General features: G+C 63.6%; 1 protein-coding gene and 1 pseudogene across 3 annotated transcripts; both read right to left on the bottom strand.

The window, feature by feature from the left end:
- Positions 1 to 5,234: 5,234 nt before the first annotated feature.
- On the bottom strand, positions 5,235 to 9,596 carry LOC141955360 (glial fibrillary acidic protein-like; annotated as a pseudogene).
- A 2,691-nt stretch (positions 9,597 to 12,287) lies between these two features.
- On the bottom strand, positions 12,288 to 25,817 carry LOC141955355 (kinesin-like protein KIF18B). Of its 3 annotated transcripts, XM_074895195.1 has the most exons (17): positions 25,716 to 25,817; positions 24,444 to 24,787; positions 23,443 to 23,843; positions 20,555 to 20,712; positions 19,972 to 20,076; positions 19,588 to 19,698; positions 17,964 to 18,161; positions 17,600 to 17,776; positions 17,136 to 17,210; positions 16,908 to 17,017; positions 16,490 to 16,601; positions 16,136 to 16,251; positions 15,174 to 15,388; positions 14,068 to 14,407; positions 13,221 to 13,316; positions 12,845 to 13,035; positions 12,289 to 12,604 (listed from the first exon to the last, which is right to left on the bottom strand). In XM_074895195.1, exons 3-17 carry the CDS (start codon positions 23,756 to 23,758, stop codon positions 12,489 to 12,491), a joined length of 2,436 nt encoding a protein of 811 aa, XP_074751296.1. In that variant the 5' UTR covers positions 23,759 to 23,843; positions 24,444 to 24,787; positions 25,716 to 25,817; the 3' UTR covers positions 12,289 to 12,488. The 3 variants fall into 3 exon arrangements, with proteins under 3 accessions (XP_074751298.1, XP_074751296.1, XP_074751297.1); XM_074895197.1 differs by lacking the exons at positions 23,443 to 23,843; positions 24,444 to 24,787; positions 25,716 to 25,817 and adding an exon at positions 21,133 to 22,673 and having other exon boundaries at positions 12,288 to 12,604; XM_074895196.1 differs by lacking the exons at positions 19,972 to 20,076; positions 25,716 to 25,817 and having other exon boundaries at positions 24,444 to 25,006.
- Between the last annotated feature and the right edge of the window lie 262 nt (positions 25,818 to 26,079).

Below are 26,079 nucleotides of genomic sequence, written 5' to 3'. Positions count from 1 at the left end.
AGGGGACCCAGCTCCGCCGCTCCCCGCGGCCATCGCAGGTGTCACCGCACGTGTCCCTCTGGCCCGGGCCGTTCCCCCCCCGATTCCAGGGCCCCACGCGTGACCCCGCCCGTGTAACCGCCCCCCCCAGCCCCCGTCCCCGCCGGCACGGGCCGCCCGCCTTTGCGCATGCGCCCCCCGCCCGGGCCCGGCGGCCCCGCCGCGGCGGCGCGTGTGGGGAGGGGGCGGCCCCGAGCGGGAGCGGGGCCGAGGCGGCCGCGGGCGCTGAGCGGACCGGGCCGCGGCGGGCTGGGGAGAGACGGGCCCCTGGCGGCGCGGAGCGAATGCGCAGGCTGCTCCGCGTCCGTCCTCCTCCCTCCGGTCGGCGGCAAAAGCTCCTCACGAGTGCGGTCCTGAGGATTAACGCTGAGGCGGAGAGGTCTGGCTGCAGGGATTTCCCGTGTGTCGGTGCAGCTGGGACCCGCCGTGGCCCGGGGCTTCCGACCAGGCTGCGGCCGAGGAGGCGGCGAGGTGAGGGGCTGAGGGCGCGGAGCAGAAGCCCAGGTGAGCTGGGGTGGGTGCTGTGCTGCGAGCAGGCTGCTGCTCCGGGCCGGCTCTGCCGGCGGGGGGCTCTGCCCTGGGAGTGTTTCTGTGGCTCCTTGTAAGCAAACGATCCCTTTGCCGTGTATCTCTTGAGAAGCGGTACCTTGGCTGACGTTTCTGGGTTGGAATGGCCAAGGATGGGGCAAAACCGAGCAAGGAGCGTCATTTCGTACGTGTGACACGTAGGTCGAGGGTTTGCGTTTACATCACACGAAACTTGTCTCTGTTTTTTCAACTGTGTTGAAAACGTGTTCAGCTGCTGTTTGCTGAGGCTGCGTGAGTTCATCACCCAGTTTCTCATCCTGGCATTGGCTTTTAAAACTGGATTTATCAAGTTTTAGATCAGTTTAAATCGAGAAAAGTATTAAAAAAATCTTAATGACTGGCCGTACCCTTGTCAGAGGGGCTACCTTTAGTAATTTTAAGACCAGAATCGCAAGTTTGTGTTAACCACTGATGCAGCGGACTATTGAATTATTGCTAATAGACAATATTTTAATTTTAAAAACTCAGGTTTCTTAATTGATGCAACAACATCAAGATTTTTGAGTTTTTTAAAGCAACTCACAGTTCTGAATGCATGACTGTAAGTGAGGAATTGTCATGGAATACCTGTTTTCTAGATGGGTTCCCCTGGTACCTATTCTGAGCCCTTCATTAGTGATTTTTTTTTTCTGGTTATTCACAGCAAACATCCAAGTGATGCAAATATCAGTAAATAAATGAAAAATCAGGGTCACAGACTGAGAGCACGGCGGCTCGCTCTGAACGAGTTAAAGAGCCCCAGAAGGGTTGGAAAATGCCCGACAGCGAGGACTTCCAGTGGTCCTGTCCCTCTCTTAACAGGGGGAAGGTTAAAAGAAAACTTGTTCACAGTTTGTGAGGACAAAGGTGTAGCAAGGCAACGATCAGGTGCTAGAGAAGTTGAGACCGATTTTAAGAATTTAGCAAAGGTTTTCGGACAAAGATTTTAGTACATACTGAAGAGTTTTAATTGTAGGCACAGCTTTTGTAAAGAATTTTCTGTGGTTCAGAAGGTAATAGGTTTGGGAATTGCGTTGCTTAGGTGAACCTTTATCTTAAAAGGTCTTTTCTGGCTTTGTATGGTTTTATAGATGACAAAGGCAAGATTCAAGGGCAAAATTCTTCTAAGCTGTGAAATCTAATCACTGGTGGAGAGTTTGCCGTGAATTTTAACACGCAGACTTGTTGACTTAGTAATTTAGTGACTGCCAGCAACTCCTGCGAGTCCAGGAAAAACACAAACTCTCCTGAAACATCACTTTTTGCCAAGCAAAGGGTGAGGTCCGGTGCACTTCTTGCAGTGCCTGCAATTGTACGTGGGTGTAATCCAGCCACTTGGGACCACCAAAGTGCCCCGGACCCGTGCTGTCAGGAGTCGTTTGCATTGGAGGTAGAATGGGCTGATGGAGGTGGAGGTGCTGTGCAGGGTGGTGTATCTGGGACTGATCGAACCAGGTATTTTATTATTATTTTACCTCAAACAGCAGGGCACGGGCTCAACCTCAGAGATCCTGTCACCTCATGGTCCAGTGATCTCAAACTCTATCTGGTTTGCCAAAATTCCACACAAATTGAAATGCAGAAGGAACTGACAGGCATCAGTCCAACAAAGAAACTCTGCAGAGCTGCCTAATAGTGTGTCTAAATGGAGTTGCACTTCTGTTTTGGCTGGAGCCCAGAGAGGCCCTCGGATGGCACAGCTCAGCACCTGCCCCCCGAGCTCCCTTGCAGTTCTACTCTGGGAGGGTTCTCAAGCTTCTCCCAAGGGTGCTGAGCAGCCCCGTGTGTGTTACGTTGCTCAGACTTGTTACGGAGGCTCCCAAACAAGCAACCGGCCACCAATATAAAAAATAAAAATTTTATTATTAGTAACAGCCAACCGGCTCTCTGTAAATTACCGATTCGAATGTCTGCAGGAGGAGAACAGAACAACGTTCTGGGGTTTAATAGCAGCCCAAAACACTTTACAAAGCCTCACTCCCTGGGGTTTAACGGCAACCCCAAACGCTCTGTCACTCACCTGACAAGTGAGGGCTCTCACCCTCGAGGACCTGCTCAGGGCAGCGTCCCGACCCAAGGGCCCTCGAGGAGTTTCCTTGGGCAGCGTCCTGGCCCAAGGGGAGAGTCCTCGACCGCAAGGTGCTGCTTCAGGGGACGAGCTCCAGATGGCTCCCCCAGGGATCTCCATTGACACCCAGACCGAATCTGACCTGTAGTCAGTAGCGGCTCCCATTGGCCAAAGGTCTCACCTACCGTGAGACCTTGAAAACAAAGCCAGCCAGAAGCTGCCACACTTCAGCAGCCACGAAGCTCCACTTGCACTGGCGGATGCGCCTGCCACAAGATTGCCTTGAAATCATCTCAGCAACAACGGTCGGGTCCATTTTGTTCCAAACCCGTCTAGTGGAGCAAAAGGGCACCCCCTCGCCCTGGCAGACTATTCCCATCCCTCTCCCACCTTCTCTGTGGAAACCACTGGGCACCTGATTGCAGGCTTCAGATTCACCTCTGGGCCTGGTACTGGAATGTTGGGCTTTGTGGCTTCTGTCTTGGGGACACCTGTGTCCCTGCAGCCTGTTGTGGGTGCGATTCCTCTTGCCTTTGGGTAACACTTGCAAAGCCGAGGACTTGCAGAAAGCCAAGAGTTGAAGGCTTAAATGAAACAAGAAGGTGCTGGAGTTACCCGGGGTCAGGATGGAGGATGCTGATGCAGGAGCAGCCCTGACACAACGGTTCCAGCTCTGGTGGGAACAGGCCCGGCGCTTTCAGCAGTGCCCAGGCCCAGCGCTTGCACTCACGTCCTATGTCAAGGATGGGAGCAGCCCGCAGCATCCCCATCACTTGGGGAAAGGCAAAATAACTGTGGTTTAGTGAGAAGACTCAGGAGAAATGCAGTAAAGAAGACCCCCGGCACTGCCTGCAGAGAGGCAGGTTGCAGGCGCGACCTTGGAAGCACCACACTCGCGTTTTAGCTTTATTTCTCACCTCAAGCTGCCGCAGGTGTTAGTGCATTAATTCAGTAGCAACGTGGGCTGCAAAGCACCAGCCCAAGGCTGCTCGAGGGGGACCGAGTCCCCCGGGCCGCTGCCATCCCACCCTGGATGCCAAACCCGGGCAGCACCCGGCTCTCCTGTAACATCTCCTGCCCCTGGGAACGGCCCTTCTGGAGTCAGGAGCTGCAAAGCACGGGGGGACAGAGGGGACAAGGGGGGTGGCAGCCCAGTGGCACCCCCTGTGCTCGTCCCAAGGGGCTTGCGGGGTACAAGGAGTGCTGCTGGGCTGTTGCTCCTACGTGAGGTGGCATCAGGGCAGGTTCCGCTCATGGTCTGTAGCTAAATCGAAGGAGGGGACGGGGGCTGCGGGTGAGCACCGGGCTGGGCCACGGCCCTGGGTGGGCCGGTGGCACGTGCTGGTGCGGGGGGAGCACCGGAGGACAGAGGGGGGCAGGGGGACAGGGCCACGTGGAGCCCAGGGACAAGGGATTTCTTCCAGCCCCATCTCGAATGCCCGTGCTGGGGGGAGCTTGGGCTCCTCGCATGGCAGCGACTGTCACCAGGGCAGCCCCGGTCCCCCTGGCGGGACAAGCAGGTCGGGGATGGCTCCATCCGTCCTCCCCCATCGCTCCTGGGTGGCGGGAGGCACCTCTCACTGTGAGAGCACCCGTGGGTGCCCTGACACCCTCCTCCGTCTCCTCTGCACTCCCCTCCTCTCCATTTTCACCTGCGTGGGACCCCCCAGGCGAGGGCCCAGGCACCCAACCGTGGGTCACCCCTCGCCACAAGCCCCTCGGGACTCTTTGTCCCCACACGGTGATGGGGACACCTTGGTGGCGGACACTCGGGGGGGCCAGGACAGGCCCATGGCTCTGTGCCAGGAGAAGTCCTCGAGGCCACCCAGCCTCCTGTGCCCACCACTGCTCCGGCCCCACAAACCACCCTGGACACCCCAGTGTCCCCAGGAACCCCTCGTTATCCCCATCTCATCACTCTTGGATGCCGTCCTGACAGCACCTGCCTCCCCATCCTCCTTCCTCCTGCCCCTGCCTCTGGGCTAAGCCCACGTGATGCTTGGTGACGGGGAAATGTCCCTCAGCTGCCGGTTCCTTGCACCCTGCAGGCCCCCCACCCCAAGGGTGCTCAGGGCCTGGGTACACTGGGGAGATCTGGGGTGGCCTCCCAGACCGGGGAGAGGGCAGCAAGGTGGGGTGCAGGGAGAGGTGCTCTTGGCACCGTTGTCTTGTCCGACTGGCACACAGAGATGGCAACAGGAGGGCCTCTCTCCTGGGCACTGGAGACCCAGGATGAGCGCGGGCACGGCCCCGAAACCGCCGGCTCCTCCGTGCTGTGGGGCCGTGGCAGCGTCCTGGCGAGGGAGCTCGGCTCTGCCCGGCGCCGCTCGCCTGCCCCGGGTATTGCCCATCCCCTCCCCGCGCTGTGCCCGCCTGAACGGGCGCTCTGCTGGCAGCCAGCCCCCAACAGGGTGTCAGCGGGGTGGGTTGGGGGAGGTGACCCCCCGAGGCACCGCCGGCTCCTCCCGTGACCGGTGCCCGGCCGCGGGCTCCCTTGCAGCATCGGACAGGACCTACGGGGCTACAGCTACAAGCGTGTGGCTGCTGCGGCTCCTCCGCCCTACGGCTCCTCCTTGTGCTCCTGCTTGGACTCCTTGATCACCTGGAGGCAGAGGGAGAGCGACCATCACCCCGGGCTTGGGCTCTCCTCCCGGGCTGAGCCTGTCTGGGCTCTGAACGACCTTGGGGACAGGGACGGGGGATGGTTTTCTCTACGAGCTGCCAGGCTCAGCCCCACCGTGGCCCAGAGCCGGTTCGTGCCGTGCTCTCAGGGCACTGGGGTCACTGGTTCCCTGCCTGGGCTGCTCCTGGGCTGAAGGGTGGTGGCCCCACGTGCATGATGAGTGACCCCCTTGGGGACACCCCGTGGGGAGGGGGGGTGGAGGGGAGGCAGCGTGGGTGTCACGGATGAGGACTTCGCACCTCTCCATCCTTGGTCTCCACAGTTTTGACCACAATGCTCCTCTTCACGCGGGCTTCAGACACGGATTTAGGGTCCAGGCTGGTCTCTAGGGGAAAGGGGCAGGACACGGGGGTGACCCAGTGCCCAGGAATGGCTCCTCCAGCCCCACTCAAGGTGGGGGGGCCCAAAGGGAACAGGTTGGCCTGGAGAACCCTGAGCCAGGGGACGCTGGCCCCAGGGATGTGACCAGCCTCAGGGACACTGTGGGCCTCGGGGATGCGATTGGCCTTGGGGATGTGACTGGTGACATTCTTGGCCTTGGCATGTGGCTGGCACCGGGGATGTGGCCGGCTTTGGGGAGTGATTAGCCTTGGGGACACGGCACCGTGGACATGATTGGCCTTGGGAATGTGGTTGGCCGTGGGGACACGGGTGGCTTTAGGGTGTGATTGGCCTTGGGGACAGGGCTGTCCTTGGGGACATGGTGGTCATTCAGCCTTAGGGACATCACTGGCCTGGGGACATGCTCGGCTCTGGGATGTGGCCATGGCTCACTCCTCCCCCCATCTTGGGAGAACCCAGGAGTCCTCATTCCTTGAGGTTTGGAGGAAAAGCTCCCGGTCCCTCCGGATGGGGCAGGGATGGTTGAGACAGCGTCTCCTCCCGCTGACCCCTAGAAGCCACCCCTGCTTGTGCCACCATCCCACCCCCACCCCACGCGTGGCCACGGCCTCACCTCGGATCTGCAGGTTGGAGAAGCTCTGCACGGGGATGGTGATCCTGCAGGAGCGACGCGGGGTGTTGGGAAGAGCATCGGGGTCCTGCTGCCGCCCTGCACACCAGCTCGGCCCCGCCTGGGGCTGAGGCAGGAGGGCTGGGGACAGTCCGACACCCCCGAGGGGACCACGAGGCTTTGGGGATGGTTTGGGACACGGCCGGGGAAGGGGCAGGGGCAGGACGAAGCCCCCGCTCTGCCATCACCTGCTCTCCTCGCCCTCCAGCAGTTTGCGGTACGTGGCGATCTCGATGTCGAGGGCCAGCTTGACGCTGAGCAGCTCCTGGTAGTCCTGCAGGTGCCGGGCCATCTCCTCCTTGAGGCTGCGGGTGTCCTCCTCCAGCCGTGCCACCGTGTCCTGGTAGCCGGCCGTCTCCAGGGCGTAGCGCTCCTCCAGCTCCCGCAGCTGCCTCTCCAGGGACTCGTTCTGGGGGACCTCGAGGGGACAGGACACCCTCCACCGCCGCCTTCTCCCGGGAGCTGGTGGCTCTCCGCGGTGCCCATCCACCTCCCACCCCTGGGGACCAGCCGTTCCCCCAGCAGCGGGTGGGGGTCCCCAGCGCCGTGCCAGGGAGCCCGGTGGCGGTGGCAGCCCCCCGATGCCGTGTCCCCCGCCCGCTCCCCGCAGCTGTCACCTACCGCACCCCGCAGAGCCTCCAGGTCGCAGGTGAGGGCCTGGAGCTGGCGCCGGTACTCGTTGGCCTCCTGCTTGGCGGCGCGCAGGGCCTCTGCGTGCCGGGCGGCCGCGGCCGTCAGGTCTGTGAACTGGGGGGGGGACACGTGCCGTGGGATGTGTCCCGGTGGCACATGGCGTGGGGACACAGCCCTGCTCTGCTCCACTGCAGGGACGTGGCCCCACCAGCACGTGGCACACAGACACATCCCCGACCCGGCAGGGTGGTGGGACGGTGCTCACGGGACGTGTCCCCAGAGCCCCGTGTCACTGGGGATGTGTCCCTGCTGCTGGGGCAGGAGGAGACAGTGCACACGGGACACGCCCTTGGTGTGGGCCTGGGGACATGTCCCTGTTCCTGCAGCCGTTGGGGACAGGCGGGACATCCCCAAAGGCGCGTGTCCCAGGGACATCCCAGCTCCCGGGAGGCCGTGGCCCCAGCAGCGCCTGTGGTGGGGACACATCCCTGCTGCCATGGGAGGAAGGGACGGCGCACGTGGGGCACGTGGCTGATGGCACGTGTCGTGGAGACGTGTCCCTGCTCCCTTGAGGTGACGGGACAGCGGACATGGGACACGTCCCTGACGGCAGGTGCTGCTGGGGACACGTCCCCGCCGTGCAGGTGGGAGGGATGGTGCCTTTGGAAGCCACCGGGAACGTGTCCCTGCTCCTGCGGGACAGTGCCTGTGGGCCCCGTCACTGGGAACACGCCTCAGGGACCGTGCCCGTGTCACTCCGCAGGGGGACACGTCCCCGCTCCCCGCGGGGACCAGGCCCGGACACGGGACACGGGCGGGGGCAGCGGGGATCCCAAACCCCACGCGCCACCCCCAGGCGGCGCCGCCCAGCCCCGAGGAGGTGACGCTCGGGAGGGGACAGCCAGGCCCCCCCGCCGGGCGACCGGCTCCGCCGCACCTTGGACTTGTACCACTCCTCGGCCTCCCGGACGTTGCTGGCGGCCGCGGCCTCGTAGCGGCTGCGGATGTCGCGCAGGGCGGCCGTCAGGTCCGGCTTGCTCGCGTCCACCTCGACGTGCACCCGCTGCCGGGCCAGCTGCTCCTGCAGCTCCCGCAGCTCCTGGGGGGACAGCGGGGCTCAGCCCGGCCCCGGCGAGCCCCGGGACTCCCCCCCAGCCCCCCGCGCGGGGTTACCTCCTCGTGGGCCTTGCGGAGGAAGGCGATCTCGTCCTGCAGCGTCCCCACCCGCCGCTCCAGGGCAGGCGAGCCAAGGCAGCGGCGTCCACGTCCTGCCGCCGCGGGGGGAGAGGAGGGACCGTCCCCAGGGCCTGCTCCCTCCCGAGCTGCCCGGCCCTGCCCCGTGCTGCCCCGTTCTGCCCACCCCAAGGCACCCCAGCCCCCCACTGCCCGCTCCTGCCCACCCCTGCCCGTCCCCGCGGGAGGCTGAGCTGGGGGCTGAGCCCCTGGGCTGCAGGACGGGGGACGCAGGGTCCAGCCCCTGCCCTCACCTGCCTGTAGGCAGCCAGGTCGCTCTCGGCCTCCAGCCGCAGGGTCGCCTCGTCCTGCAGCCTGCGCCGGAGCAGAGGCACCGTTACTCACTCAGCACCGTTCCCCTCAGCATCGCTCCTCGTTAGGCGCAGTACTCGTTGGGCGCTGCTACTCGGTATTGCTGCTACTCATTAGGCGCTGCTCCTCGTCACCCTGAGCCCCAGGGATGGACCCCCCGGGCCGACACGGCCCTGCACTCCCAGCACCCACGCCCTGTGTCGGAGCACGTGCCCATCCCACACCCCCCGCCACCGTCCTGCGCTGTTCCCGGGGTCACCCTGGTCCCTGTTGCCACCCGCGGCCCCGTCACCACCCTGGTGCCCACCACTGCCCGGTCCCCAGGGCTACCCTGGTCCTGGTGGCCACCCTGGTCTCTGTCTCAGTGGCCAACCTGGGGATACCTGCTGTCACCCTGGTCCTTGCCACCGCCCTGGTCCCCAGATGACTGTGATCACCATCCTGGGGGCCACCTTGGTCCCTGAGGCCATCGTGCTGCTGGTGGCCCCCTTGCTCCCCATCCCCACCCCGCTCCCCATCCCCACCCTGGTCATGGTCGCCACCTTGGGCCCCAGGGCTACCCCAAGCGGGGCAGAGCCTTACTTCTGCTGGAGGCTGCCGAGGTCCTCGGCGAGGTTCTCCTTCTCGATCTCCAGACGGGCCTTGGCGGTGGCCAACTGCTCCACGTGGCGCCGCAGGTCACGCAGCTCCCCCTGGTAGACGTCGGGCAGACGCGAGGGCTCCTGCTCCCGCGCCTGGTGCAGCTCCACCACCAGCACCTTGTTCTGCTGCTCCAGCAGCCGGACCTTCTCGATGTAGCTGGCAAAGCGGTCGTTGAGCTCCATCATCTCCACCTTCTCGTTGGTGCGCGTCTCCCTGAACTCCGAGTTGAGCGCTGCGGCCAGCGAGAAGTCCATCCTGCCCAGCCCCAGGCGGGCACCCGTGCGGGGACCAGGCTGGGCGCTGCGGGGAGCCCGGAGCCGGGCGGGGGGGCTGGCGGGAAGCCCCCGGTAGCCCGGGGCGGCGGGGCCGATGCGGCGGCCGTAGGAGGAGAGCCGCTGGCTCTCCATGCCGGAGGGGGGGGCGTGATGGGCCCGGCCCGGGGGTTTTGTGCAGCCCGGGGGCCCCCTCGTCACTGGCCACCGGGCAGGGAGCCCAAGTCCCGGCACAGCAGCAGGGGGGGGCTGTGCCCTGGCAGCCAGCCCGGGCACCGCAGCACGGCCCCCTGCCCCCGCGGCGGGCACTGGGGGGGCTGGGGCACACGCCAGGCTGGGAGGCAGAGCCGTGGCCGTGGGCACCCGTGGGGCAGCCGGCGGGTGGGTGCTGGGTGCGAGGCGGGGTGCGAGGCCGTGGGCACCGCGGGAGCTGGGGGCAGCGCTGCAGGGCTCTGTGGGCGCGGGATACATTCCCCTGGGGCGGCGTGGGTGCTGGGGGCACGGCCGTGGGGGCCCAGGGGTGCTGGGTGCGGGGGCCCAGGGCGCTGTGGGTGCTGGGTGCACACACACGTCCACACGCACACACGTCTCCATCCCCCCATGCCCATGTGCGCACACACACACACACACACAGACACGCACACGCACACACACGCACACGCACACACACGCACACACACTCTCTGTCTCTCTCACGACTCACACCCCGCCCGCTCCCCGTGTCGCCCCCCCGGGCCCAGCCCCGGCACAAGCGGCTCCGCACCCGCCGCCCGGCCCCGGCTCCCCTGGGCGGAGGCTCTGTGCGGGCCGTCTGGCAGCGCGGGCAGGCGGCTCATTAAGGCCGGCTGCTCATTAAGGCCGGCTGCTAATTAGAGCCTGACGCCTCCCAAGTCCTTCCCCCCCGCTGGCTCTGTCAAGCGCCGCCTGGTCCTGCCGGAGCCCGGCCGGGGCTCAGGGCGCCGGGTCCCCCCTTCCCAGCTCGGGGGGGCCGGATCCTGCCCCAGCCGCTGCTGTGGGTGCGCGGCCGCGTCCCCGTCACCTGTGCGCTGAGTTTGGGGGGGCTTTTGCCCGCCGGGGGCGGCGGGGGGAGGAGGGAGGGCCGGGACCCCTCCCCGGGCGGCTGAAAGGGGCTTCGTGCGGGGCCGGAGCCGGCGGGCCCGGCCCCCCCGCGGGGTCTCTTTGTGCCGGGGCCCGGCGCTGCCGGGAAACGCGGGGGGACAGAGCCAGGGGCACGGGGCCACCGCCAGCCCTGAGCCACACAGCGGGACATGGCCAGGCCTCGGGGACAGCGCCGGCGGGGGCCGGGGGGCTTGGGGACCGCGAGGGACTCGTGGGGGCATCGGGGTGGGGGCCCCAAGAGGCGGCTGGATGAAGCCGGGGGGGTCCCAGGAGGGGCTGGAGCGGGGCCAGGGCGGGGGACAGCTCCCGCCGGCTGGCAGCTAGATGGCAGCCGATGGCCGGGAAAGGCTCCCCGCCCGCTCGGGGACGGGGACACGCCGCCAGGCCCCGCTGGACCGCGGCCACCGTCGCCGGGCCACCGACCGCGGCCACTTGGAAAGTGTCGTGGCAACAGCCGTGGCCCCACGGGTGTGACCTGTGGGCACCCAGGGCCAGGGCGGGCTCATACTGGTGCGACTGGGGGCACTCGGGCGGCGCTCCGAGACAACCGCTTGCTGCCACATCCCCCTCGAATCCCCAGAAGCTCCTCGCCCCCAGGCAGGCCCGTGTCCCCCAGCTGTCCTGGGCCGCTGTCACCAGCGGCGGGCAGGGGTTTGCCCACAGGAACGCCCGGCTTGGGGCCCCGATGTACCCCGCAAGTGACACTTGGCCTCCCGGAAGAGTGGCAGCCCTGGGAATGTGTGCTGGGTGACAGCCCCTGGTGACAGGGCTCCTCCGTCCCCCGGGACTCTCTGAAGTCCCCTGGCGTGCACAGTCCTGGCGGGGCAGGACGGGGCTGGGGGCGCGGCGGGGTCCTCGCCAGCCCCCGCGCCGCTCCCCAGAGGTTGATTTTCTCCCAGCTCCTGCCGGCCGGGATCAAAGCACAGAAAGCTGTCCCTGCCGGCAGGCAGAGCTGGGCTCTCCCCCTCCTCCTCCCCGGCCCCCCTTAATGAGACAAACGGACTGGGAGCGGGCTGCAAGTGTTAATTAGAAGCTTCCACGCTCTGAGAAGACAAAGGCGAGATCAGCCGCTGCCAGGCAGGGAAGTAGTGCAGAAGGAGCCGGTGACCCCGGTCCCTGTGGGACAGCAGCACACCCGCAGCTGGGTCCTCCCTCCCCGTCCTGCTCCCACCACGCTTGGTCACCTCTGGGGGTGGCTACGAGGAGCTGGGGCAGGCAAGCAGATGTGCCCGTGGCCAGACGTGCCCTGGCACGGCAGGAAAGGGGGTCGCAGGGGTGTCGGGGGACAGGTGTGGTCCCCAGGCAGGGATGCGGGGAGCTCTCTGCTGTGCAGGCGGCTGGAGCCAGGAGCCCCCAGCGTCACACAGAGACAGGGATGGTGGCCATGGGGTTGTAGCAGAAACACTTTTCGCCCCGCAAAGCAGCAGCAGCCGGTGCTTGCCGGCACTCTGGGACACGGAGCGAGCGCCCCAGAGCCCCCCGGGCACAGCAGAGGGGGCAGAAGGCACCCACGGGGTCCCGGGGATGATGGGAGATGGGGGAAGCCCCGACAGAGCCCACCCCCACGAGCAAGGGCCTTTTCCAGGCCCGCTCAGACGGGAGCTGCTTCCCCATCCCAGCTCCCTGGGCGAGGGGGAGGCGAGAAGAAACAGCCGCACGTCTCCCCTCTCCCCTCTGGTTGGAAACGAAAAAGGTTTATTAAAAATACATGTTATTTCTTAGTATCATACGACAGGGGACGTAACTGGGACGGTGAACAGGAGGGGGCTGGGGGTGACTGCAGGGGTACAAGAAGGGCTGCAGGAATTGTTGTGTGGCTGCAGGAAGGGTGGGACAGGGCTACGAGAGAAAGGAAGAAGTTTGGCACCTGGGTTGGGACACTGCCGGGGATCCTGGGTGCAGGAGCCATCAGCATAAGAGCTTCATTGGCTGGGGGGTGGGAGCAGGGGGGGCACTGCCCAGGGCCACGAGCTCTTTGGTGGTCCTTCTGCTGCCCTTCCAGGAGAGAGGGCCCGCAGGATGCTCTGAGGATGGAAAGAGGAGGGAAGTGCATTAGGCAGCTGCTGGGTAAAAGCAGCAAACCCAGGTCCCGTCCCCCCCCGCCCCGACAGAGATCCAGGTGCTGCCAGCCCCCTCCTCCTTTCTGCCCCTCCCCAAGCACCCACCAGCCTTCCCCGAGGCTCTGGCTACAGCCAGGAAGCAGCAAACCCCAAAGAGCATCTTCCACCAGCAGCAAACCTCCCAGTTCGAGGTATTTTCCTCACCTGACCCGGAAGGGGGCTGGTCCAGCGCCCGCTTGGTGCCTGCCCTGCCGCAGGGAACGCTCTTGCAGCCCGTGGTGCTGCGGGCAGAGGGTTTCCCCAGGCGCCTGCCCGGGAGCGGAGGGGCGCGGGAGGGCTGCGCAGATCTCGGGGTGCTGCAGCTCTGGAGCCCACCCAGGGTGGGGGGAGCAGCGCTGTGGAGAGAAAGGGGCCGTTTTAAACCCGCGAGGCTCAGGGCGGAGCCCCCCCGCGTCCCCACGTGTCACAGGTGAGGTGGGGCCGACGCAGGCAGGGACGGGGGCTCGAGCCCCAGGCAGCTGCCAGCCCTTGCTGCCTGCGCGGGGCGCTCTGGGGCACGGGGGGCCGGCGGCTGCCTCACCTCTCCACTCGCCTCCGCTTCTGCGCAGGGGCTTTGGAGACCACGGAGGGCCTGGGGATGGAGGAACCCTTCACGGCAGACACCGGGGCACAGGCTCTGCGGCCAAGGAGAAGGGAGTTAGTGCCCGCTCTCGTGAGGCTGCGAGGCAGCCAGGCCAACACCATCCGCCCGCAGGGAACAGGAGTCACAGGAAACCTGCCCGGTTTTGTAGGGGAAAACCGTTCCAAGAGGGGTAAATCCTCAGGAGAGCGGCACAGGAGGCGTCAGCCGCCTGGCTACTGCTGCTCCCTGAGGTGCTCGGGCTGTTCCCCTGGACCTCAGTGTCCCCAGTTCCCTCGGTAGGAACCATTTCCTAGAGCTGCAGGAGGAGACGGGGAGACCTCGGGGTGTCCTGCGTTACCAAGGCCATGCCCATCTCTGCCTTTGGATGCTCTCACAGATTCACAGAGCTTTGGAAAATCCAGAGCCCCTTTGAAGCACCGGCAATAAAGAAACCCAAACTACCAACTAAACAATAAAACGCAAAACCCCAGAGTGTGCAGTCCCAACCCTCGCTCCAACCTCTCTGGGAGCAGAGGTGAGGCCCCACCTGCTTCCCAGCCAGCACGCGGGGCTCCAGAAGGGCCCCAAAGGGAGAAATAGATTTCCTTGGAATGTTTTTTATATCTTTGACAGCGATTCACACACGAGCTCGGACCGCTGGCTGCCTGTCTGCAGGCTGAGTGTTTTCTGCCCAGTCTCCCCCCTTAGCAGAGCTGCAGCGATCCACGGAGGATTCACCCAGACAGCAAGATCGTGGAGGGGGGAGCCCCAAAACCACAGTTAACCCCCCCAGGCCAGCACTTACTGGGGCACGACGGGGCCGTCCTGCTTGTTTAGGTGGCTCTGGACGCTCTCCCAGATGGAGAATTCTGGCAGGCTGGAGGCAGCTGCCTCGGCCACGCTGGGTGAACCACTGCTGTTGGAGACCTCAAAAGTCTCGTTCAGGTTGTGAACGGGCACAGCAGGCAGCGTGCGGCGGTTTTGGGCAGCCGATGACACCGGGGACATGTGACTTGTTGTAGTCCCCCTCCTCTTAATCGGGCCAGGAGCCACCGACGTGGGGCTGCAGGGGGCAGCGAGGTCCTGCAAGCGCTGCACGGTGCCACTCATCCCGGGGGTGCTGGGCACGGCGACAGACACCTGGGCTGAAGGAGCAGAGAAGAAACAGAGTCACCTCCTTGTCTGCAGTTCCCAGGCACCCGCAAAGCCCGGGGCATCCCCCTCACAGCCCCCCGTCACAGCTCGGCGGAGGTCAGCCCAGCGAGCCCTACAGCAGCCGTTTGCCAGCGGGTGTTTCCATCCAACCACCTTAAACCGAGAGGAAAAGAGCCAGCACAACTAATCCTAAAGGCATCAGGCTGGGCCCAAAGCAAGTGCCCTGCGGCAACGCCCGGTCTGTGCCCGGAACACAGGGTCTGCAGCGCCCACGGCTTCGCTATGGGCATCGTGCATCGGCCCTGAGGATGAGGAGGGAGAGCTCAGCCCTGGTCAGATGCAGGCTGCCGGCTGGGAGGCTACAGCCAGGCTGGCTGGGACAAATGTTCCATGGAGGAGTAAACAAGAGGAGGACAAATGAGGATCAGAACTGCTGTTTTGGTCTCCAGGAGCAGAAATATCCCTCACGTTTATGCTGACTCGCACACACATGCTGAGCTCCCCGGAGACAAGGGCTGCTCCTGGCTCCGGCCGTGCCCCGGGCTCCCGGCGGTGCTGGCCAGCCCCAGTCGCTCTACAAAGCGAGGCTGCAGCCGCTCTGGGCAGAACCCGCTGGGTGCCACGTCAGGAGGAGTCAGGAGAAACTCATCTCCCTGCCCTGTGCCCACAGCTGGGAGCTGCCCCCCCGCCACCGGCTCCTCCAGCGCACACCGAGACAAAAGAGAGGGGGCAGCACCGACGGCCCCAGCTTCTCACCCTCACAGCCCTGCTGCATCCTCTGGGCAGGGCTGGCCCCACCGATCTCTGCGGCTCCCTTTGCAGACGTGGCTTGCTCCCCGCTTACACCAGCCTCCTGACTGACCAGGCGCTCCAGGTCCTCAAATTCGGAGACCATGGCAGGAGTGAGGAGGGCGGCAGCCTTCAGGAGGGCGTATTGCTTTCGGGCAACGTTCAGGACGGCAGCCAGGAGCCTGGGACAGAGAGAGACAGACCCAAGAACCAGTTAGCAGGCGAGCGTGAGCCAGCGTCACCAGTAACGGAGGCCCAGCAGCACCAGCGTCACCTCTGAGACACCTCCTTGGGCGGGGCAGAGCCTGTTAGCAGAGTTTTGGGGCAAGAGAGGCAAACTGAAGTCGAGAGATACCCAAGTTGTAAATCTCTTCCTGGACAACCCGAGCTGTGAGTTGTGTGTTTACCTGTTAGTTACAGGGACAAAACGGCACCTGCAGGCTCTGCCGGGCTTCAGACACTTGTCAGCTCCGGCAGAGGCAGACAGATCCAGGCACACGTCAAGGCCAGCCTCCCTCAAGAGGCCTTTCCAAAGAGGTTCATTCTGCCAAGATGCTTGGGGCAGAGACATCAGCAGATGGTGCCACGGGAGCCCTGCCAGGGCAGGGCCCGGGGGAGCAGCGGCAAGAGGAAAGACTTCGCAGAGGTAATTTCAGGACTAACAACGCGCACTGACGGCTCACACGGTGGCTGTGCCTGGAAACCTTCACTGCTGCATTTCCAGGAGAGACTATCCCATGGGATTAGATCTCCAGGAGCCAAATCCCTTATTTTACAGGGCCGGCTGTCATCTGCAGACAAAGACCTGGTCCCACGTCCTTCTGGACAGCCCTTAGGATGGCTACAGGATGCAACAGGAGGGTGGGCAGCCCGTCCTCCGCAGGCAAACATGAGGAAGCAACATGTGGGAACGACACGAGGACACTCACGTCTCTGCCCGGCTGCCAGACAACCCCTGCAGAAGGCACCTTGGTGTCTTCCCTTCCAGCTGGACGTCTGTCTGGTGGGCTGCTCTGGGGCTGCTGGGAGGCCTTTCCTCTGGAGCCTGGAGCAATCACCCAAAAGCGCAGCATTAGCCCATCTCTGAGCTGAGTTTGTTCCCCAAATTCCCCGTTAGCTGGGAAGTTAAGGGGTTTTGCCAGCAGTCCACAGCCCCCCACACGCTGAGCCAGGAGCCCGTGGACCGGGTGAGTTCCTGCCCTCTCCCAGCGTGCCCAGGGTACCCCACGAGGGTATGTGAGCCCCCCACCAGGCCCCACTCATCACAGCACCCCTTCTCTCACCTCCTCCTCCAGCTCCATTGGCATCCCAACAGACTGTCCAGCTCCCAGCTCCTGCTGCTCTCCATCACTCCCCCTCTGAGCCACGCTGGTCTGTGGGACAGCTTCCTCCAACCTGCAGAAGGCAGAGAAGCAGCCACTGAGCCAGAGAAGATCCTCTGGGGAAGCTGTCACTTTGCCCAAGAAGTTTTGGGATGGATCAAGGAGAAGAGGATTAGGCCTTTGCAGCCCAGCTTTGTGCACTGTGCTCTGCCACGCTCATAACTGCCCCCGAGCCCAGTCGAGGTGACGTGCACACCAGTAAAGAAGCTCCTCTGCTTTCTAATGGACACCTGGGCTCTGACCAGCACTAAAACCCCACAGGCTCGGGGCACACCAGGAGGTCCCACCAAGCTCTGTCCCTGCTCCCCACCAGCCTCACCTGGGCAGCCCCTCTGGGAAGCCGGAGGGAGCCAGCGGCGCCAGAGCCTGGTTCTGTGACTCCCGGGCAGCGTCCTCATAGACCCGGAGCTTCGCCCGCAGATCTGCCACCTGCGAGGAAGGATCAGCTCTTGCTCAGATGGTTTCACGAGCCCAGGAGCTCAGAGCTCCACGTCCCCAGCAAACCACAGCTAAAGCGAGAGCCCTCCCCTCCCCGCCAGCATCTCACCTCCGCTCTCAGCCGCTCGCAGGTGACGGCGTATTTACTAACGTGGCCGTCAGAGCTGGTCACGTTGCTCTTCAGCTGCAGAGACAGGGCCAAGGCAGAGGTTAAAGCAGCACTGGGGCTGCACGTACCTCTCTCCCAGTGCTGGAGGTGCTCAGCCTCCTCCAGGCTCCCCAGGGAGCCCCAGGGTGGCTGCAGTGGACAGGAGCTGCGCTCAGGGACCTGCTGCCGCAGTCACAAGCCTTTCTGGGTGCTGGGCTGAGGAGCTTTACACGAAGACAGGGCACACACTGTCTGCAGCTTCATCCGCTGCTGTCTGCCCAGAGCGGCACCCCCAGGGCTGGAAAACTCAAGCTGGATAAGGGAGGCACCCACTAACCTCCGCCCCACAAACCAGGCTCCTTCCCAGCCATCCCCAGCTGCTCCCAAACACAGAGCAGATCACCGCCGCAACGCCAGATCCTCACCGACACCTTGATCTCCTTGGCCCGGCCGGCGTACTTGAGGGTGTTGTAGGTGTCCTCGTAGGCCAGGACGGAGGGACTCACGGCGGCGATCATGATGGTGCGGCAGTGGCCGCCGATGGAGTCCTTCAGCAGGCGTGTGAGCTTGCTGTCCCGGTACGGGATGTGGCTTTTCCTGCTCTGTACCGAGAGATCAAGGCTCTGCTCAGCTCCAAATCTGTGCCGCAAGGGCGCGGCCACCCTCATCCCACGGCACCTCTCGGAGCCCAGCCCAGGCTGCCACCCTCACCGCGCGGGCAGAACCATCCCCGGAGGACACCGCGCTCACCCGCCCACCCCGGCGGGGCCACGCGAGGAGCAGCGTTACCTTTGCCTCAGCCAAGGCGTTGATGACGTTGATGAGGGCCAGCAGCGAGCGGTTGATGTTGGCGCCCTCCCGGAGCCGCTCTCCCTTGGTGTTGGCGACCGAAGCTCGCTCCGAGCCTGCCAGGTCGATCAGGCTCATCTTGGCCACTCGCAGGTCGCCAGCGAGGCCGCCAGTGCAGTCCTGCTGCTTCACGTAGATCTGCGAGGACAGAGGTGGGTGAGGCTGCAGCTCCACCAGGCTCGTGGGGCTGCTGGTTGGAGCCAGCATCACCGGTTTCAATGTTTGTGAAACGATGGCGGAGCGGATCACGCAGGCGTGAGATCGAGCGGCAGGAAAGGAGGGGCCCGGCATGCTGAGAAGACAAGCAAAAACTCGGCGATGACTTGAGCAGCAAAGCCACGGAAGGGATCTCGCAAGACGGGACAGAGCTGCGGAAAATAATCTGGTCGTGTCCCCGAAGGGCAACACCCCAACCCAAAGCCCTGGCATCATCCAGGATGTGCTCATGCACGGTGGCAGCCCCAGCCCTGACTCCGACTGTGGGTTTTTCCAGAAATCTCAGATGCCAGTGGGGGCTGCAAGCCCCCAGACACAGCCTCGCAGTGCCCCAGGGAGGCATCCAAGCAGGGCTGGCGGTGCCCAGCCCAGTTCCCAGCTGGTGCAGGCGAGGAGGGACACAGCCACTGAGACTCACCCACAGCACTGCTCCGTAACTTCCCCTTCAGCATCTCTCAAGATCTCCCAGGAGGAGCAAACACTTCCCCCACCGCCCTGGAACCCCCTCAGCCCCCCAGGAGCGGCTCCTGCATGGCCTGGAGGTGCCACAGAGATAGATGCTGGAGGCTGGTAACCGATCCTGCATCCTCACCAGACTGTGGTTTGCCTGCCGGGCAGGGCAGAGTTCCAGCACAGCTCATGGATTCACGGCAGGCGGGAATCCAGCACCCAGTGACAAGCCCGGCTGGGAAAGCATCCAGACACCTGGACTTCCCCCTGCAAGCAGCAACGGGCAAGGCACCAGGTTCAGAATGAAATTGCAGTCAGAGCCCTCTGTCTCCCCACGCAGCCGTGACGGCCCTGCTAATTCGGGGAAGGGCCTGGCTGGAATTGAAATCAACTGGCAGGTTTGTGTAGGAGAGCACCGAGAAACCGGGGAGCAAATTCACAGAGCCCCGGGGCAGCGGAATTCCCGGCTCAGAGCCGGGGGAGACACGACGGAGCAGACTGCCTGCCTGCGGCACCTGGGGGGAGGCACAAGCAGGAGCCAGCGATACGCGGCCCCTTTGCTCTGAGGAAGGTTTTAGGTGCAGCTCCCACACGCTGAGTTGACAAGAGACAAAAGCACAAAGGGAAATTTCAGCCCTTGGGACCCCTAACACCAAGCTGGGAGTCTGGGGCTGTCTGGGAGACGTGGCCACCAGCGTGACCAGTGTGTGCTGTCCTGCTGCAGCGCTGGCTACTGGCCTGCCCAGACCCACACCTCTCTTCTCAGGGCCAGGACCCACCGATTTTTCCTGTGGCACAGCAGGAGCAGGGGCAGGAACCCCGGGTCCTGGCACAGGCTGGCTCCCTCGCCCCCTTCTCAGCACAAATCCCGAGCGACACTGCAACCCGCAGCCCTCACCTGGAAGATGGCGTGCGAGCGGGAGGAGGTGCTGTTGGCGTCGGTGGGATGCTGCGTCCGGTTCCTGTTGCCGTTGGCCAACATCTCCAGCAGCTGCTCTGCCGACGCGGGCTGGGAGAGAACGGGCAGAGGGCGGGCGTCAGCGCAGCCCGTACGCAAGCACCGAGACAACCCAGCACCCAGCAGCCACGGCGGCGTAGGCTGAGGCATCCTGCAGCTCCGCGGGGCTCCTCTCAGCTCAGGGTGGCGTTTGCTGTCCGCCAGGAGCCGCGCAGATGGCACCCCCGCGCCCTCACACCCCCCACGGCCCCGGGACACGCATCCGCTGTCAGAACTGGTGCAGGCGCAGCGGTGCCCAGACCTTGTGCCCATTTCTCTACCCACCTGGTGGAAGGAGAGACCCTGAACCACGACTCCTTTCTCAGGATCCTCCCGGATGGCCAGAGGGCCCTTGGGCTCCAGCAGGTCATGAATCTGTTCGTTGTACACCTGGAGCAGGGAACGCCACGGAAGGCTGAGGTTTGGTTACCCAACGGGGAGCAGGGAGAGGAACTTTGTGCCCCAGTGTCACGCACAACCTGGTGTCCCCCCGATGCCACCTCTGGGGCCTCGTTACACCAAGAGCAGCTGAGGGGGCTCTCAATGCAGAGGAGAGCTTGGGAGGGCTTCACTGGCAAGTCACCGCGCCACCACTCCTCCAAAGCCAGGAAGCCCTCGTCGCTCGGGGACCACGGCAAGGAGCAGAAAATGCCCCAGGCTCCAGGTGGGAGAAACCAGCAGCACCAGTTCTCCAAACTGGGTGGGTGAGCCTGCTTCCAGCCAAGCTCTAAGGCTGCCCTGGGAACACCGGGCACAGCTGTCAGTGCAGCGGGTACCCTGAGTGTGGCACTGCAGGGTCTGGATCAACCCCAGGTCCCAGTCACGGTGACCCGGAGGCAGGAGGGGACCCGGCTCGGACGCGGCGTACCTCCTGGTAGGAGACGAGCACCTCACAGCTCTTCTCCTCTTTCCTGGCCTCGATCCTCTTGTACAGCTCCACCATGGTGAGGTACATGATGCCAGGGCTTTCCTCCGAGCCCAGCATGGTGTAGGTTTTCCCTGCTCCTGTCGCACCGTAGGCAAACACTGGGAAGAGAAAGGGTGGAGGGTTGCAACGATCGTTAATTAACAGGAGCGGCGGAAAGTGCACTCCTTGCCGGAGAGGAGAGCTTCCCGCAGCAACCCCTGCGGCGGGGGCTGCTCACAGCCTTTGCAGAGAGAAGCCAAAGCCAATTCCCCTCCGCGTTTGCCACTCGACCCCTCAGTGCAGTTTTTTTTCTCACTGCAGCCTCTCTCATTTAGCAGAGACAGAACGAGTCCCCAAACCATCACGTGCTTGGATGCTCCAGTCACCCCTGAACCTTCTTTTTAACAAGCCGAGCAGCCCCATTCCCCCACCTCTCCCCAGAAGGCGTTTCTTCTTCCAGACCTGGTAATTCATCTCACCCCCCCACCCCCCCTTTCAACACTCTTTGAAGCGTCACCATCAGAGCAGGACACACTAACCCAGAGAGCCTCAGCCCGTCCCCCCAATAGCAGCACTCGGGGCTTGGCAACTCTCGTTTGAGGATCCTGGAGTTATTTTATGCAGATAGAGACACGAGACGTGCCTGCCAGGTGGGCACAGTGACAGAGGCAGCCTTCAGCAGCTCTCAGAGCATGCCGGAGAGCCAGGAATAGCATCCTCCGGTCCCAGTGCCCGGCCCGGCACATGATTAGACAGGAGAGCAGCCTCTCCCGCACGGTGCTGCCTCACACAAGTGATGTGCTCGTTAAGCCGCTCGTCTGCTGACAGCCTGCCAACAGCACGGGGGGCTGCGGCGGCAGGCGAGGAGCTTTCAGACCCAGCAAGGAGCTTTCAGACCTGGCTTTACAGAGCTGCCAGCCTGCGGCATGCTCACAAGGGGCACGGCAAACCCCAAAGCACCCCAAGATGTGTCTGCTTCACCCCAGATCCCGCTCCCAAACCCAGCATCCTCCCAAAGCTCTGCCCCTCACCGCGATTCGGGCTGCGAAGGGATGGCAAAAGCAAGGGGCTCTTTGCGCCACAGATCCACCTGATTTCTCGCCATCCTTCCCACCCTAGCAGAGCGGAGAGCATGTCATCCTTGTCCCTCAGAATGCCTGGAAAGCACCTGCCCAGCCTCATTTCTGCCCCAACGCCCACCTCCATCCCCTCCAGCACCGCTGTGGCCCCCAGCATCACAGAACCACAGCACACCCAGGCTGTGAGGAACCTGGAGAGATCGTCTGGTCTGAGCTTTTGTGGGAAGGGGAGCCCAGATGAGATCATCGTGCACCCTGTCCAATGGCATCTTGAACACCCCCAGCCCTTGGGACTCCACTATGCCCCTGGGGAGGCTGTGCCAGTGAATGTCCTCACTGTAAAAAATGTCTTCTACTGAGATGAAACCTCTCCTGGTTCAACATGTCCCTGCTGCCCCTTGTCTTCAACTTGTGACCAGAGAGCCCCCATCCTCTCCAAAGCTGCCCTTTAAGTCCTCAAAAACGGATGAGGTTCGCCCCGGACTCTTCTCCTCTCCAGGGAGAAGAGACCCATCTCCTTCAGTCTCCCCTCTCTGTCCAGCCCTTGGCTCATCTCTGGGGCCCTCCTTTGGAAATCCTCAACTCTACCTGCATCCAGTCTACCTACATCTCTGTCTGAGCTAGAAATGTCCCTGCAGATGCAGCCCCAGACCCAACTTGGGAGACTTTGCACTCCTCTGTCTTCATCCTCCCACTGTTCCTGCTTTTCCAGCCCAGCCAGGTCCCTCCTCACCATTTCCTCCCCACAAATCCTTTTCCCCCTGGAGCCCTGCGTCCAGCTCTGGGGTCCCCAGCACAGGACAGACATGGACCTGTGGGAGCGGGGCCAGAGGCCACGGGAACGGTCTGAGGGCTGGGACAGCGCTGCTGCGGGGAGAGGCTGAGAGCTGGGGGTGCTCAGCCTGGAGAGGAGGAGGCTCGGGGAGACCTTACTGAGGCCTCTCAATGTATAGAAAGAGGCTTGTAGGAAAGTCGGAGAAAGACTTTTTACCAGGGCCTGCAGTGACAGGACAAGGGGCAACGGCTTTTAACTGACAGAGGGCAGGTTTAGACTGGACGTCAGGCAGGAATTCTTCCCTGTGAGGGGGGTGAGGCCCTGGCACAGGCTGCCCAGAGAAGCTGTGGCTGCCCCCCCCCGGCAGGGTTCAAGGCCAGGTTGGACGGGGCTTTGGACAACCAGATTTAGTGACACATGTCCCTGCCCATCGCAGGAGGGTTGGACTGGATTATCTTTCAAGGTTCCTTCCAACCCAAACCATCCTGTGACTCCGGAAGTTGCTCTTATTCAGGTTTTGCTTCTCCTCATTGCTCCCCAGGGGGAGATTCGACATTTCCATGTCAGGATCGTCCCTGTCCCGATCACACTCACAGTCACACCAGCTTGGTGCCAGCACCAAGTTTCAGGCTGCATGTTTGCGTGTTGCTGTTGTGTACCCTCATATCCCCAGCTGCTTAGGGCTTCCACAATAAATGAACAGCTCCACTGAGTCCACCCTGCCTGGGAGCAGATGGGACAGGAGCTCCTGCAAGGATTTTAGAAGTTTTTCTTTGCAGAAGGGGCTGTTGGGCGTTGGAATGGGCTGCCCAGGGCAGGGGGGGAGTCCCTATCCCTAGAGGGGTTGAAGAGTCGGGCTGAGCCAGCACTGAGGGATCTGGTGGAGTCGGGAACGGTCAGTGTGAAGTTTGTGGTTGGACAGGAGGAGCTTCAAGATCTTTATTATCCTGGATTATTCTGGGTTTCTGATCAAAGGAGGACCCTCCGGGTCTTACCGGAGCAGTTGTAGCCATTGAGGACGCTGTCCAACAACGCGTGGGTGGTGTGCTGGAACACCTCCTCCTGCGTGGCCCCCTCCCCAAAAACTCGGTCAAAGACAAACTTCAGGTCCTTGCTGTGGTGCTTGGGCCCGTGAGTGGGCAGCACACTGCTGGGGGGGCCACTGTGCTCTTCAGGGTTGAAGACGAGGATGTGCTGGTCAACGACATGCAGGACGGGGCGTGCGGCCCGCTCTCGCTCACAGGAAGCGCGGGGCCGCACACGCACCACAACAGCCACAGAGCCCTCCTGGGGCGGGGGCCCCAGCATCATGGTGACAGGGGGGTGCTGCGATGGGGGCGCGGCACTGCCTGGAGAACAACGGCACCGGGCTCCAACGTCCCAAGGGCCTCACGCACTGTGGGGGGGGGGGGGGGGAATGGGTCAGCTGAGGCTGAGGGGGTGGAGGGGAGCCCACAGCTGGGCAAGGCCTCGCACCCCCTCCCTGTCCTGAGCCCCGCTGGTGCCCCCAGAGCTGCCGTTAACACCCGCCCACGGCCCGACCCCTTCAGCCCCGTCCCCCCCGGCCTACACCCCCCTCTGGTCCCTGCAGCCCCTCTCACGGCCCCACACCCCCTTCAGGCCCCCACAACCCCCTCCCACAGCCCTGCCCGCCCCCTCCAGGGACGCCGTCCCACCCCCTCCCCTTCGGGCCTCTGTAGCCCGCCCCCCCCTCCACGCTGCCACCTTCGAGCCCCCCCAGCCTCCCTCGGGCCCCTCGTTCTGCCCACCCAAGGCCCTTCCTAAGGCCCCCGGCCCCCCACACCGCCTCCCCCGGCCCCGCAGGCACTCCCAGCCCTCCCCACCCCTCCGAGCCCCGGCCCGCCCACCCCAGGGCCCCAGACCCGCCCCCAGGGCCCCAGACCTGCCCCCAGGGCCCCCGACCTGCCCCCAGGGCCCCAGACCTGCCCCCCGCGCTCCCGCTCCTCCCCCCCACGCACCCAACGCCTCAACGGACCCTCCCGCCGCTCCGCTGCCAACGGCCGCGCAGGCCCCGCCCTCGCTCCTCATTGGCCGCTCTTCACGCCCTCGCTCCTCATTGGCCGCTCTTCACGCCCTCGCTCCTCATTGGCCGATCTTCCCGCCCTCGCTCCTCATTGGCCGCTCTTCCCGCCTCGCCCTCCCATTGGCTGTCCGCCCGGCGCGCTGCACCATGGGAGCGGTAGTCCCGCGGCCCCGACCTGGCCGCCATCTTTCCCCCCTCCCCGTCGCCGTCCCGGCCGTGGCGGCCCCCTGCGGCCGGGAGAACCGGCGGCCCGAGCGCTGTCCAGCGGAGAGAGCCCAGCCAAGGGCCCGGCAGGGCTGAGGGGCGCGGGGTCGCCGCCTGCTGCCTGCCACAGCGAGCCGCAGCGGCAGCCTTCTCCTCCCAGCTCCGAGCTGACAGCCCCGGCCCTGAGCAGCTCCCGCTGCCCGGCCGCTGCTGCTCCCGGGGAATTGGTGCTGAGAAACGAGCCCCGGTACCGCCGGGGGACACACACCCACCCGTGCACCCTGTCCCCAGGGCCACCCAGGGGGCCCCAGCGGCTCCTGTCCTCTGACCCCACCGCAGGGGCTCATTGAATTGGGCGGCGTCCTGCTGATACAAGGAAATGATCCCGTGCTTTGAAACTGATTTACTTATAACAGCTTAGAGCAACTTAAAATAATTTCTGAATATTGCTTAAGAATCCTGCTTGCCCTGACTGTTCTGTTGAAGCTTACCAAGGGCTACTGTGTGCATCTAAACAAAGCATTTTCTGTGGAAACTTACCAAGAACTACTATGTTTGGCAAAAATAGGAGCCATGTCCTTGGAAAGCAGATGGGTTCTGACAAGTTGAGTCTTTGTAGTGGGTAGACAGCCACGTATCGGCAGTAGAAACTGATCTACTGGTGCTTTTAGGTAAGATAGAGTTGGTAAACCAGCTGAAAACCACTCTTGTTGTTCAAGATATTGCCTGAGAGAATCTGCATATGCTCCAAGGAAAAGTACAAGGTGAGGAGGACTGTGAGCCTTCCTCCAACAGACCCCAGAGACACCCACCAGGAGGCAATGGGCAGAGAACATCAACTGCTGACACCAGCATCTAGAGCCAACCCAGCCTCACTCATGCACATGGATATTTGTATTGTGTAATCCAATGAATATGGATATCCACACTTGGTAAGTTTTTGGTAAAATGTGCTGTGGGGGTGCAAGCTTTGCAGAGAAATCCCCTTGCACCCCGGCCGGAGTAAACATACAAACATACCTGCTGTGTAACTCTACTCCAGTTGTAGAGTCTGTTTCTATGAATCGCTGCCTGCACCGAAGCAGCGGTGACAGGTGACCGTGTCAGAGGGTCCTCATGGCTCTGCAGGGCTGGACCACGTCCTCCCCCCTGCAGTGAGGACGCATGTACCTGAGGGGACACCCCTCATGGGGCCACCTGGGCTCTGGGTCAGGGACATGGTGGCGGTGGCACCCCCACTGTCTGCACTGGAGGTGGCAGAGAAGACGCCAGCGCTTGGGGACAGGGGAGCCTCTCCCGGCACCCCCGGCCGGGCCAGTTCAGGAAGCCAAGCGGGGTCGACTGGGGGGGTGGCAGGTGGACCCTGTCCCTGGGCTGGGGGATG

The sequence above is a fragment of the Athene noctua genome, unplaced genomic scaffold (assembly GCF_965140245.1).
Source record: "Athene noctua unplaced genomic scaffold, bAthNoc1.hap1.1 HAP1_HAP1_scaffold_159, whole genome shotgun sequence".
NCBI classification, from domain to species: Eukaryota; Metazoa; Chordata; class Aves; order Strigiformes; family Strigidae; genus Athene; species Athene noctua.
This window is presented reverse-complemented; position numbering and strand designations above follow the sequence as displayed.